The sequence below is a fragment of the Argiope bruennichi genome, chromosome 1 (genome assembly GCF_947563725.1).
Source record: "Argiope bruennichi chromosome 1, qqArgBrue1.1, whole genome shotgun sequence".
NCBI classification, from domain to species: Eukaryota; Metazoa; Arthropoda; class Arachnida; order Araneae; family Araneidae; genus Argiope; species Argiope bruennichi.
This window is the reverse complement of record NC_079151.1, coordinates 13543288-13558440: the sequence shown is the minus strand read 5'-3', so window position 1 is coordinate 13558440 and position 15153 is coordinate 13543288. Positions and strand designations below refer to the sequence as shown.

The following is a 15153-nucleotide window of genomic DNA, read 5'->3' as shown; positions in this document are numbered from 1 at the left end:
TTTCATAACAATTTCTGTTTAGTTATTGGTAATACTTGATTATAAATGACACATTTTCATTTCAAATCCTGATTTAATTTAGCAGCGAATCTCTATATCACAAGCATATTAATGTTATATTTCTATGGCACTTGAAATGTTACTTAAAACACTCTCATTTATATTTTATGGCAATTCATTTTGAAAAATATGAATTCTATATTTAAGGGTATGAAATATCTGTCGCAATTCTATTTCCTCCAGATTTCAGAAACCCAAAAAAAAGACAAAAAGAATTATTTCTTGCATAATTACATTCTAAAATTAAATCCTAATATTCCAAAATCAGGTACTTTTTGGTTAAAATGCGAATAACTTTGATTTAGAAAGATTTAAATTTTATTCTGATTTAAAATTTATCTGATTTATCTTTTTAAGTAGGTAATATAAAAATCACTAACTATATTCCTTAGTATGATATAATTCTTTTCTATATTATACTTAGGAAAAATTCAAATAAAGCAATCGCAAAAAATCTCTAGGAGAAGGAGCTTTTTTGTTATGAGCTTTTTTTTTCGTAGACTCATCGATTCACGTAGTTTTTGACATTGGCAAATCCTTAAGATAGATAAAAAAGGAAAAAATATAGATTTTTTTTTATGTTAAACATTTAATACGAAAACATGCATCAGAGATTTACAAATGTTAGCAAAGTGAAATAACCCTTTTTAAATTTCAAGTTTTATTTTTTTTTATCGCGATACGTAAACAGATACTCTCCCAAGATGTTACAAACATTATGAAACATTTAGTTTGGCATAAAAAGTCCGATGCTGAATAATTTTATTTATTAGTCTCATACAATTTCTGAAAGTGTTTTGATTCAGCAAACAAGTTATTAATGTGATTTTCGTCATTTCCCATTTCAAAATGAAGTTCAAATTTCAGTTGTGATAATAAAAAAAAAAAAAAAAAATAAAAAAAGCAAGTAAGAACAGGACGGGACTTCTGAAATAATACATGTCTATCAACATTTTAAATTTAAAAATATTTTACTGGCGAGACTATTAAAACTAAACTGTGCAAAATAAAATAATAATAATAATCCAAGCGAACTTGGTACGCTCGAATGATCGTCAAAAGTGACTAACAATAAATAAAAGTTGTTCGCCACTTTCATCCTTTGCTGAAGATACAAATGTTTTACTTATATCCTTAGGATTTTTGTAAGCACCAATGATTATCTCTCTCGTCCCTTCGAAGGATATCTAAAAATGGAATGGAAAATCACCGAATAAATAAGCGAGTTCTCGCTTTTCTGGAAAGGAATAGAAATAATGGCGTTATCTTTATTTATAACGGGGTACATTTTTTTTTAGTCTTCAGTATTCGATTCATTTTTCATGCCCGACCAATCACAGAACCGTCAAATGAGACAAGGGAAGTTACTTCTATATGAAATGCTCTCTTTCAAACCAGCGGAAGCCCCCCCCCCAATATTTTTCGTATACTCGCTAATAAAGGTGTTATCCTAAAGAATGTTTTACATGGCATTGACGTACTAAAAATTCGAAATATAAACTTTGGCGCGAATTTAGCATTATTGCTGAATTTATCACGCAAAGATTTTGTCAAAATTTGATAGAAATTGGTGCAAAGACGACGTATCAAATTTCACCCGTCTAGCTCAAAGCCTTTTTCAGTTATCTTTGCCACAAGCAGGTAGCCAGACATAATATCAGTAATTCGAATCCAGGGAAGTCTAAAACATGGAGATTCGTCAAAACCTAAAATCCGAATTTTTTGACGATTACAACACTTTCTCTATACCAGAAAGTAAAAATCATAACAAATCTAAATTCATCAAATACAAATTTGATCCATGAATGAAGTATGGACATTAGTATCCAAACATAATAATATATATTCCAGTAAATAAAGCTATTTGCAATAGTGAATAGTGAAATAGTATTTTTGCTATCACAGCGTATATTGCAATGGCAATCAGCATCTGAAGATACGACGCTGGATATATTGCAAGAAAATTTTTTTAGTCTACGAAAAGGTAAGAAAAAAATTATTATTATTCGAAAAGACCATGTTTAAAAAAGTATTAGCTTTCAGTATTATTATTAGCTTCAATTTTTCAGTATTGTTATTAGTAAAGTATTAGCGTCACAGTGCCACTCTGTTTTATTTGAATCCTATAACAGAATCGATATGATATTTTTTTCCAGGTCCTTAAGTCCAGGTTCGATTTAACTATTATAAACAATCTCGTTTCGTGGTACGAAAAATAGTATATGCGTGATGTGATATCTCATACTTTTAAAACCGAATCGCGCATTCCTTCAACGATTGCGTGAGATGGAGCTATATAACCTTTCGTTTCCAATAAGAATTTTTTTTTTTCAGTTTTAAACAGAATTCTTTCGATATGGGTCGATAAACCCATAAAGGAAGGAAAAAAATTAATCACTTGGATATTCCAAGAATAGTAGTGGTTATAAATCGGTGCTTTCATTTTCGCTAGTTTTTAGAAAACGCATCACTTTTACTTTTATGCTAATTATTCCTTCACCGAAATGCATAAAAACTCATTCTAAACTCATATCTAAATTCTGAATTCATATCTAAACAAGCGAATTCAGCGTTTTAATTAATTAGCTGATATTTTAAAAAATTCAGAGCTTTCTGTTTATTAATTAAAATAAAAAGATTTTTAAGTATTCGAATACATAAAACAACCACGTAGTAGAAATTCGCCAGGTAAATTCTGCTATAGAATGCGATCCTCTAATGAATACAATACAGTTTAGAATTCTAAAATATAATCTATTCTTCATAAATTAGCGTTACAGCTAAATGAATATTTTCTTATTAATCGGTTTGTCAGTTTTTAAAATTCAATTGCTTGACCTGTTTTTCTAAATTTTGAGACGGTCGCAGTGACCTGGTGGTAAGGTCTCGCCTTCGGAACCGGAAGTTTCAGGTTCGAGATCTAATTCCACCGAAGAACCGTCATGTAAGCGGGCCTGACGCACGCTACATCCGTTAGGGCCAAACATTTTATCGATGTTGTACAGCCCAGGTGCTATCTCCATCATCCGACCGCGGGTCAAAATAACGAGGTCCGTCCCAAAACAGCCCTCGTGTTGCTTTAAAATGAAACATTAATATAACTACACTTCTAAATTTTTGATTTTTGCGTTCCTGAAATTTCATCTCTTTGCAAAGTGGTCAGCTCCCGTTTTAATCATTCATTTCATGATCCCTTCGATTAAACTGTCACATATTTTTTTAGCGAATATTATTTATAAGAATGCCTCTAGATTGGTATTAAAAGATTTTGGCGACTCAAATGGGCAGCACATCGTAAATTGCCATCGAGTAAGTTGGTCCCAGTTCAATATCCGAAATCTGAGTCTAATACACTTATTTACAAGTAACTGTTATAAATTACAAGCAATTGTAAAACAGATCCACCATAGTGATTATATTTTAATCAAATGAATAATTCATTTATTAAATAATTTTTTAAAGCATGTAATTAAAAAAAATTAATCATTTTAGCCGCAAACCCAGAAAAATAATTCAAAGTTGTTTTTTTTTCTTCTGAAAAATAGATATAAATAAAATATCAATGTTTGAAAAAAAGTAAATTTTTTAAACAAAATTTAGTAGAAATTTCAATGGAAAGAATTACAATTTGGAAATATAAATTCTTTTAAATATTTTTATATTTATATTTAAAAGGATATATTTATAATAAATAATATATTATTAAATATATTATTAATATATTTAATAATAATAATATATTTATAAATTCATGGAAATATAAATAATCATATATATCGTACTAGCGTTTTTTTTTTATTTTTTATTGTCAGCCAACAGCAGGGGGAGAACAGTTGGTAAACGCTTAAGATAATAACTGCTGTTTATATCACATAAAAACTTCATAAAATGTTTTTTTACATAAGTTTCGAATTTAAATATTTCAATAAAATAAATATTCATATTTTTTTAATTCAAAAATTTCAAAGATTTCATTAAATTTATAAATACGAAAAAAATAGATAAAAATTATATATTAATTGATTTAAAAAATATTTTGCAGTCGTTAATAAAATCTATTACATAATCTTACTATTAAATAACCTTTGATATAAAAAGGCTAAATCGAATTGAAATAACACTTCCTGCACCGAAATAATTTTTCTATTAAGGCAAAACTTGAATTAATAGTATTAATTAAAAAAAAAAGGACGGCACCTTTGCCCTTGAAATTGGCGATAGAAGGATTGGAAGGTGCGGTGTCCAAAATCATTCCCTTACGGGGAGAAGCAGATTCTTCGTTAACCAGGATCCACACCCGGATACGAGGGCTTTTCCATCCACCCCACCTACCATCTGCCAGCGTCTCACGCATCCCTCCCCCCACTTCCCTGTTCTTTGCTCACCGTTTCCGCCAAAAGCGATACTATCTTTAAGCCTCCAAAACTTCTAGACAATGGAACACAGAAAATCGCTTGGCCAATAATGTCATTCTAAACATGTCTCACACGAACGAATCATTGCGTTTCTCCACTTTTCATTCAAACAGTTGTGTAAAGATATGCATCTAGATCTTTTTTTAAAACCAATTATAAGAATAATTAAAATAATTCGACTCCCTCCCCCCGTTTTTTGCTTTCATATTTTCAGTCAGTTGGCTAAATTTCAATAAATGCAGATGATATCAGTGGAGAGAATTCAGCTGATACATGTTAAGTCAGTGGTGTTTCGACCTCTTAGGAAAATGTGTATTTAAATTGTGTTACAAAAATTTAGCGATGACGAGTGTACTCGTCAAACACAGAGTATGTGTAATATGAAATCATGTTGTAACGAAATGACTTTTTTCTTTTTATTTCAATAATCACATTTATTTATTTACTTAAACTAGCATACATTTTTTGCATATGTACGTAAATAAACATTAAAAAATTAATTTATTATTTTAATTTGCTGTTAGAGAATGGTATCGAGCAAAGCGTGGTACAACGCATAATAATCTTTTATTTGTTTCTTTGATTTCGACTTGGTCTCAAAATATTTTAAACATCTTGAAATGTACGAATATGTTTGAGTTTTTGCTAAAATTGTAATTCAAATTGCAAATTGTCACTCCTTATTAATCCTGACGCATAAACTCGTCATAAAGCAAAATGTTGTTCTTTTTCCATAACTGGTACACTCGTCAAAACCAGTCAACTGATTAACGGATGGGTCACATACTACAGTAGTTGTCAATTGAAACGTATCTCGTATATTTTTCATTAATATGTTTCTATTTGTTAAATTGCACTTCGTTTGATGCACTTAAAGTATACATACAAAAAGTGAGATTTTTTGCCTAAAGTTTTTCAAATCATGATTGCAATTATAACAGAATTTTATTTATTACATTAAAATAGCTAAATATTAACATATATAAGCTAAAATATTAACATAAATAACTAAATTATGACATATATATGAATTGATATTGCAACGAAAAGGTGTTTTTTCTATTCTGTGACAAGAGTTATATATCTATATTATATAAAAATATATTTGTTTCAAAAGGACGAATGTTCTGCAGAATATCAACTATTTCAGTATATTCGGAGGGGGGGGATCTGATTTTTTAATTCTTTTGCTGTTGTTTCCGTTATTTTCATGATCCTTTTTTCAATAAAATTTAATGAATTGACTTATTTGTGCTGCATCTTACTTTTGAGTGGCGTCTCCGGGACGTCCTTGGGCCGTAGGCCATTCGTTCGAAGACGGGATATGAGAGGCGCCGAGCGGACACGGATCTTCAGTGCGGATGCATGCTTCTCCCTCCACCTCACCTTCAAGGTCAATGCAGCGTATCCCATCTGCAGAAGAGTTCGAATCCAACCCGTTCATTAGTGGGAAACGACTCACTATCGTGCCCTGCAGAAGCGGATTAAAGCGTCGAACAGACCGAATTCACTCTTGAGAATGATTTTATAAGCAATCTTCTTATCAATTTTCTAATGATCGGTGACGGTTGCACTCGAAAGAGGAGAATTTTTTTCCGGACATTTTCGTTTCTTAAGAATGTTTCTTTCCGGTTTCTGGTATAAAACCGAAGGTGGGAATTATTTGACACAGGGTATCCCTATATCTGCTTCAATGAACATTATATGCTCAAAAGGAAAAGAATGAACCAAAGGGATACAAGGTTATAAAATAAAAGCGGCTCAGTTATTTGACCCAAAGATAACGCCGAAAAGCTGACATCACAGACTCATGATCCAATCATGTTAGAGGAAAATAAATGCATAAGAACGAGATCGATTAAATAAACTATCTATCTGATTTTTTCTTTCAATTAAACATCTTGATTATTAAATGAAGCTGTAGTGGATATATATCATCTTAGAAAATATATAAGTTTTCATATTTTGCAATATTGACTGGAATGATTCTCTTAAATTGATTCATTCGGTTTCGATACTCTAGATACAGAGGTTTCATAAATCAGAACTGATCAGTCAAGGTTCAGTAATTAAGGAATGCAATTATCTGTCATTAACATCTTGCCGACGATTTTATTTAACTTCTTCATTAGATGGCACATCCTTTTTGGGACATTTATAATTATTTTAATTCCAATAATAATATAAGGGGATTTGAGATATTGATGAGTTTCTAACTGATTTTTGCATTTTAAATGACTTAATACTTTCACCTAATTATAGATTTAAAATTAAAAATTCAGTCATTCGATGAGCCAGTGAGATGAATCATTGTATGAAAAGGAGTTAAAATTTTCTTTGGGGTTCATAACACAAACTTTTTTTTAATCAAGTCCAAAGCAGGATGCAGAAAAATGTAGTGAAATTATAAAATAACCATCGCTTTTAAAAATAATATAACTTTTAAAATACAAATTGCTTGCATTTAGATGCCTCCTTTTAGGTGCAATTAAGACGGTGTATCATTCTAGCGTTTTATTTTTTTATTTTGATTGTTAAAAATACCTACAGAGGGGTAAGAGAATGCAGATTGATTTTTCGGTGAACTTCCACTTAAAAAATTACATATATTTATTCTTCGAAGCAGTAAACAAGTCCTTGTATTATGTGAATTATTATGCATTGAATTACTTTTCCCAATGCAAACGGTTGATTATATCCTTCCATGTTATTCGGGGAAAGAAAAATGTTAAATTTATAAATTTTCTCTTTATTAACTTTTCGCTTTAACGCAATACTAGGGCTGTTTTGGGATGGTCCTCGTCATTTTGAACCGCGGTAAGATGACGAGAACGACACCTGAGCTGGCAATCCCTGTTCAATCTTCCACACCACACCAGCGGGAGGACGTTTGTTCCCTACGGATTTAACGTTGCGCCAGAGCTGCTTACATGACGGCTCTTCAGTAGGATTGGGTTTCGAATCTGAAACCCTCCTGTTCCGAAACCGAGACCTTACCACCTGGTCACCGCGCCCCCCATTGGATTAAGAGGGAATTGTGCATATTTGGTTTAAAACTGTTATTAGACTAGTTGCCCAATAAATTCAGATTCCATGAATGATAGAATAATAGGATAATATTAACATAAATGATGTACTGTTCAATTAATTGATCATGAATGTGACTAATCATTTTTGTATCTGTTTTATAAGGTGTAATTACAGTATGAGCAAAGACTGATTAAATGCTGTTGTGTACGAACATAGATACCGCTCAGTCAAGAGGCCTAATAAATAGACATAAAAAAAAAATAGAATTAAACTAGAGTAAATTATCAGCCGCTGATTATGTTGAAAATGCATTAAAATGTGAAAATAAAATGACTAGTTTTTTTTAAGCAGGAGGGGAGCTCATAATACACACTGCCGAGGGCCACTAACTATCTGAATTCGCCATTGGCAGTTACGAAAGAATAAATTCCAGATAAGTATTACAACTCTTTTAAATACAAAAGAAGGCAGACATCTAAATATCATATATACTTCAGATATAGATATAGATTATCAGATGTAGATAAGTTGCAACATCTATGGATCGATTGCTGTATCGATGTATAATGAAAGTAGGCAATATTTTCGGAACACTTCTCTATAGAATATTGTTCATTTTCAAAAATGTTATATTTTTTGAAATATAGTGAATCACGACCCAGTGATTATTTCACAATTATCCCATTTTATTTCTCAATGTCAGCACGAAGGAAAAAAAAGTTTTCATGTTATCAAGGATATCTTGCTCTCAACTCCTGTTACGTTTTACATCCGAGTGTCGGTGTGCGGGGGAAAAAATCTATCTATTTAACAAATAAACATATTTAGCTAATTTGCTTTCTATATATATAATTAGATAATGTAGCATTGAAATATTTAAATATGTGACAACATGCATATGCATATGGAAATTGACGGGTTTTTTTTTTTTTCTGTATGTGTTTGCAAATAAGAAGAGACAATCTTAAGAAGCTATAAGCTTCTTAAGAAGCAATCTTAAGAAGCCCTTTCTGGAAAAACATTTGCACACAAAAATTATTAGATGCAAAAGAGTCGGGGTCAAAGAAGAAGTTTTAGTTCCAATTTGAGGAGGTGCAGATCGAGCTGCGGAATATATTTAACTTCAAAGCAAAAGTCGATAGTTTTTTTTTAAAAAAATTTGCACTGATTGATATTTTTCTAAAAAACATTTGAACCGTATTCGTAGATTTTTCTTCAGGAGTTCTGACCGAGGGGCTTCGTTCAAATCGAAAACTGAGACAGCGTTTATTTAAATAAAATCATTATCATAGATTATATAAATTTAGAACACGATGCATTCCACTTTTCATTTATGCATTATTATCAGAATTCAATATTTTATTTACTTAATTATTTATTTTGAGTTTTTAAAGTATGCTAAACAACATTAGATAATGTTTAGAATTTAATTAAAAAAGGAAGTATTATCTATGAAAATCCTATTTTGTGTCTTTTTCATATATGCTTCCCTAAATTCTAGACCCACTGGTGTAGTGTGGAAAGGGAGGTGCTAGCTCAGGTGTCGTCCTCGTCATCTGCCCACGGTTCAAAATGACGAGGTCCGTCTGAAAATAGCCCTAATATTGCTTTGAAAACGGGACGTTAATATAACTAAACTGAACTAATTTCAAGATAAATTCAAATTCGAACACACATAATGACTTATGTTAAGATGAATGCGAAATTAATTCTCTTACTATTTGAAATAGAAATAATTCAATAGAAACGATACTGCCGTCTTTTCGAATTAAGATCGGTATTAGATGTGAGAATACAATACGTGATTCTATATGTAAGAATTAAGAAACTAATCTAAGATCAGCATTTCCATCTCAAACACCAACCATGCATCTGCTCACTAAACCCTGAAGAAGCATTTCATTATCAAAATGTCACCTTTTAACAAAATATTCGAATAAAAAAATGAATTCAGAAGAGCGGCATTTTCATCCCAAGAGAGATTTTTCTAGAAGAAACTGATTATCTATCAGTGATATGAGAACGACTGAATAGAACAAATACTTCGGATTAGAGGGAATACAATTGATCAGGCATGCGATAGTTTGTTTCACTTCATATAAGCGTAAAAACTTATCATAAGCGCTTTCATGTTGTTGTTTTTTCAAATCCCATAAAAATACTTTCAGAATTTAAAATATTTTAATGCACATAAATCTCAGTCAAAATCTTCTTTTACTTCTCATTCCAAAAGATTTTTCACCTCAAGAGCTTCGCAAAATTCAAAAAAAATTTGAGTGCGTTTTTTTTTTTTTTTTCCCTCGTATACGAAGTCAAGAGAAAGTATTACAATGCTCAAAAAATTTGAATTCGAGATTTTGACGAATCTGCACGTTTTAGACTACCGTAAGTCAAAAAAAAAAAAAAAAAAAAAAAAAAAAAAAACCACTTTTGGAAAATATCTGTGTGTCTATGACAAAAGTAACTCAAACTGTTTTAATTTTGGTCTAAATCAGTTGGGAAAAACGACCAAAAACACAAATCCATTCTTTATTAGAGAGTATGCGAGGAAATTTTTGGAAAGACCACTTCCCCTGATTTAAAAATGGATTTAATGAACACATATGTCACATTGCTATGTAGTGTGTTGAAAGCTCTTTTAGTTCCTGTTCAGTTAAACCTTACATGAAATTCAGAAAAATGGAGAAACCAGTCAATGAATACTTGTCATTTTTTTTTTTAAATTTCATCTTTTTAAATTAGTTTTTTACCAAAATAAATAAATCTTAATACAAAAATAAGCGGAAATTGCCAGATCTACAATTATAGAACTCCGAGTATAATATATATATATATATATATATATATATATATATATATATATATATATATATATATATATATATATATATATGAAAGCGAGAACTCAAAAAAGGAATGATTGAAATAAATCAAATTTGGTATTTGATTTTGTGATTGCAATTGTAATTAATTCTTTTTAAATTTCTTCAAATTTTAGTTTTAATTCACCTTTATTAGAAAGCATGCGAGAAAGTATTGGGGGGATCAGTCCCGCTTGTTTTGAGTGAATAGAGCTCTGCCGCAATTCTGGAATGATAACAATGCTACTAGCATTCCCCTTCGGAATAAAATAGGTGCCTCCATGCACTCTATGGAGGAGAGAAATTTTGCTCGCACTGGGTCAAAGATCGTATTGCTTCTAACAATTTACGGTACGGAGGAACTCCTTCGCAGGTCAACGGACTCGGTCACGGGGAAAAACCAGTTTCGTTTTGTCTTGATTCTCGCAAATGAACCGTTTGGGAACGATTCACACGAATGGAATGAACATACACTTTGACTTCCATTTCGCTGTTCCTAAAGGATAAAATATTTTACTAAGAACTGAATAAAAACGAAAACGAGGGAAAATGATTTTAAGTTAAAAAAAAAAAATTAATTGCCTGAAAAAAACAAAAAATAAAGGATATTCGAACTCCTAATAAGAAAAATTCATCATGATTATATTTTAATTTAGATTCATCTATTTTCATTTTATTTTAAAAATTTATTCTTAAAATTGTAACAGCGATAACGTGGAGACACACACACACGCACACAAATAATTTAATGTCATCTAAAACGAATGAATATAAATCCAGTAATCGATAGATATAATTTTTTTTTTAATTTATTAAAGTTAGAGGAAAAAATTGTACAGGAATCAATCTAAAAAATTCGATATAATAGAAAATCAAATTTTATATTAGTGTTAAAAATAAAATTTTAAATAAATTAATAACATGCTTCGATATTTTTTAGAAAAAAACTAACAGTTTAATTAATTTTTAATTTAAATTTCTAAAACCAATTCTTAATGAGCATTGATTATCCAAGAGGGAACTGCTCGTCTAATTTGATAGCTTTAAGTGCAACCATCTGACTAGTAGAGAAAAGCTTCTAAGTTTTACATAACCCTACATTACATAATTTTTGGGAATAAAATTTTTTGCATAAAAAGATTCCATTATATGTAAATGGTATCTATTTTAATATTTTGCTTTTATTACATATATGTAATACGTTATTATAATTTATTCATAGCTCGGTGCAAGGGGATAATTAGACTTCATTTTTCTTATTCCATTTATTTGTGTGCGATATAATGATATTGTAATAATGATAATGTAAAATTCGATATGTAATATATTTATAATGATATTGTAAAATCTAATTTTACTATATCATCATATACACACACGCGCAAATGTGTGTGTGTAATGATATCTCTCAATCTAATTTAAATCCTAATTCATTTCCTAATTTTTATCTTAATTTACTTCATATTAACTTCATTCTAAAATGTTCTCTTTTATCATCATCCAATTCCCCTTTTTTTATTTACTTAATTCTTATGCAAATAAAAATGGAAATGAAAATCTCAATACATAGTTAACGATTGGCAAAAACGCGCGATTGAATGCTTTGATGGATGTGTTTGAATCCCATCATAATATTTCAAAACAATCTGTGCATGAAAGTATGTATATTATAAATAAGGGGAAAATTATACAGAAATGAAATTGTTTTAATTAAAATGACAATTTTTTGAGTTTTAAAATAATACAAAGACCATTTTTATAACATAATTGTTTTGGAAGATACGCACATGTATTTCCATACACAAATCAAGAGATTATCCATTTTCTGACGGTTAAGCCTATTTTCGCGCTCGATTCTATTTGAAGTCTGTTTTAGATTTCTTTTATAAATTCTTCCCTCTAAATAAATGGACATTTGGTGACACAGCGAACTTCTACGGAACATTTCTAATAATATTTTTCAAATGTATTAATTAGCTAAGCGAAGCACTGAATTCAATGCAGCTTTCAATGATTCATAATAATGGTTTGTTTACATTTGATTGTTGCCATTCGACAATAAGTAATAATGATGTCGTGTCCGCGTTACCACGGAAAGGGGGTGCAGTAGCTTCTGAGGGTAAAGACCCCTGAGCACCCGAGGGCTGAAGTCTCGGGTGCTCATATGAAGATGAAATTCACACATTCGCTTGCACAACCCCTTTATACAGAGGGGCACATTCACACACCTCACAGATAGAACACAGATGAAAAACAACCATGCCCGAACCGGGATTCGAACCCGGGACGCCCAGATCACGGGGAAAATGCGCTACCCCTATGCAAGGACGCCGGCGACAATAAGTAATAAGAACTATTTCTGTGCCACGTGCGGTAGTGTTATGTATATATTTAGTTGTGCTTACCAGCCCTGTCAGAGGTCTTTCCACGAAGACCTTCCCCGTCTTCTTCTCGATGGTAAAATAACTGGATCCGTCCAAAAAGACAGCGGGTTCGATACCATACTCGATAGGATCACCTTCGTCGTCACGGGTACGAACAGTTGTCACTCTGCGACCTATAAATAGAATGAAAGTCATTAAAAAGCGTTAAGTAACGTTCGCACGAAGCCAACTGTTGCGGTGTGATAGAAGGCCACGCCTACCCCAGAAAGATCACGTGACCCCAATGGGACAGTGAAAAGTAGTTCTCTCATCGGGACAACTATTTGCCATTGTCCCGATCACGTTGTTTCAGCAGTTCACATTAGGTAAATACCAAGAGAACAGCAGAAAGACAATTACTGCGCACTCTAGTTGGCCACATATGAAAGCTACTATAGCTATTATCAATAAAAGGGCTGTTTGCGTCAGCAGAATAAATTATAAAATATAAATACAGAATTTCTGGTGATTTGAATCTCGATCTTCCTAAAAATTCATGTCACAGAAGATGTCTCCGTTTTCAAACCATTAACAAATATGAATTTATTGACTGGATTAGTACTTGGAGACCTGTATTATGCAATTGCTTCTAAAGTGAACAGTTATTCAAAACATTAATACCAATACCAAAAAAATGATCCATAATATTTTCGATCAAGTTTATTGCATGTAATGCATATACAAGTCTATATTTAGCTGCTTCAAAAATATATATTTAGCTGAGCAAAGCTTTTTATAGCCTTATATTAAAGCCGTGTTACACCACAAGCATTTATATGCAAGTTAGTTTTCTGCGATTCGAGTAAGACAAATTATTTAATAGAGCTTTACTGAATATAGTTGCGCCATTCGATGCAGAATAACTAAATATTTATGTTGCCTTTCTGAAGGTTGTTTTGAATTCCAAAAAATATATATAAAGTCACATAAAGAACCTGAGAGATATACAAAAGATAGATTCTTTACATATTTGTGTTGTGGAGTTATAGAGAATGTGCAACAGACTGACATTTTGCATGTCTTGGAATAGTAAATCTTTGAAATATTTATGTTGTATATATTATAAGAAGAAAAAAATATTTTCAAGGAAATGAAAAAGATTTTCTATAACGTATTTTTTGCCGAGTTAATTTTTCCTTTATTAATGCATTTGAGAGACATTCATTAATTTAGATCTTTTTTTATATTTTGACTTTCGGTTTCAATTAACAGATATAAACTTTTCTTAGAAAGAGAAAGAAACCTGGTATGTCCAAAACAACAATAGAAAATTCAAGATTCTTTAAATTTATACTTTTTATTCTATGTCAGAATGTATACACATTCTGCTAATTCGGAAATACTGAAATTATTTATTCATCAAATCGATTTGTGGATAGTTGAAAATTTGAAATATTCTAAGCATCATTAACTTCCTAAATCTGTAGATAATATATAATGATAGGACAAGTGAAGGGGCATCTGGTATTCCAATACCAAGCTATCATGTAATTCCGCGAATTGACATATTTATATGCATAGAAATAACCAAATATTAAAAAAAAATTGAAATATAAGAATGATTTTTATTAAATTCACATAATAGAGCCTGAGCTCCGAAAAAAGATTTTTCAGTTATTTTCATTTTGTAGTTTATATATCAATAATTTCCTAACACACTTAATGATAAAATAATTATTAAAGTTTTGCAGATTGATATTGATTTTGGGAAACTGATTTTCTATTCCTTTGCTTACACGAATATTTGAACTCATGCAATTTTTCGTTCATTTGGTATTGCCAAATTGTTGTGATAATTGTTGATTCCATGTATGATTTTATCAATTCTATTTCTGAAAAACGTTTCTGAATTGACTAACGATGATAATTATATAAAAATATATATATATATCAGTTTTCGAATATCCGTCTTATTTGCAATTTAGTAGTTAAATCTATTCGACCGATATCTCTACAGTTATTGTTGCTTTAAGCAGACTACTTTTCTAAAATTCCGATGCACCGGAAATAGTTACCTCTTTTGAACAAACGGCTCAAAGGTTTACTTATTGGTAACATTGATCTTGACTGTGTACTGCTTTGGAAAGATTGAATTTAACTTTTATTTCATTCAAGAGACGTTTAAAATGATTTTCTTCTACATGAAGTTAGATGAAATCTTTGACGCTTCTTCTTGAACAAAATACGTTCTTTTGTATATAGGGGGCGGTACAGCGTACTCTTCTCCATGCATTTGGACAATGTAGAAACTCATCGATTCGTTTAATGTAAAATAAACTCAAATAATCTTTTTCAAAAAATAAATACTTCTGCTGTTTTAAATAGTATATGTATTTTCATTGCGGAGTAAATTCATATTCACAT

General features: G+C 30.8%; 1 protein-coding gene across 1 annotated transcript in view; it reads right to left on the bottom strand.

Moving 5' to 3' along the window:
- LOC129977520 (tyrosine kinase receptor Cad96Ca-like) overlaps window positions 1-15153 on the bottom strand; it is a 47384-nt gene that overhangs the window by 19419 nt on the left and 12812 nt on the right. The window contains exon 3 of the mRNA XM_056090564.1: window positions 12772-12923. Coding sequence (XP_055946539.1) covers window positions 12772-12923 — 152 coding nt within the window. The remainder of the gene's footprint in view (window positions 1-12771; window positions 12924-15153) is intronic.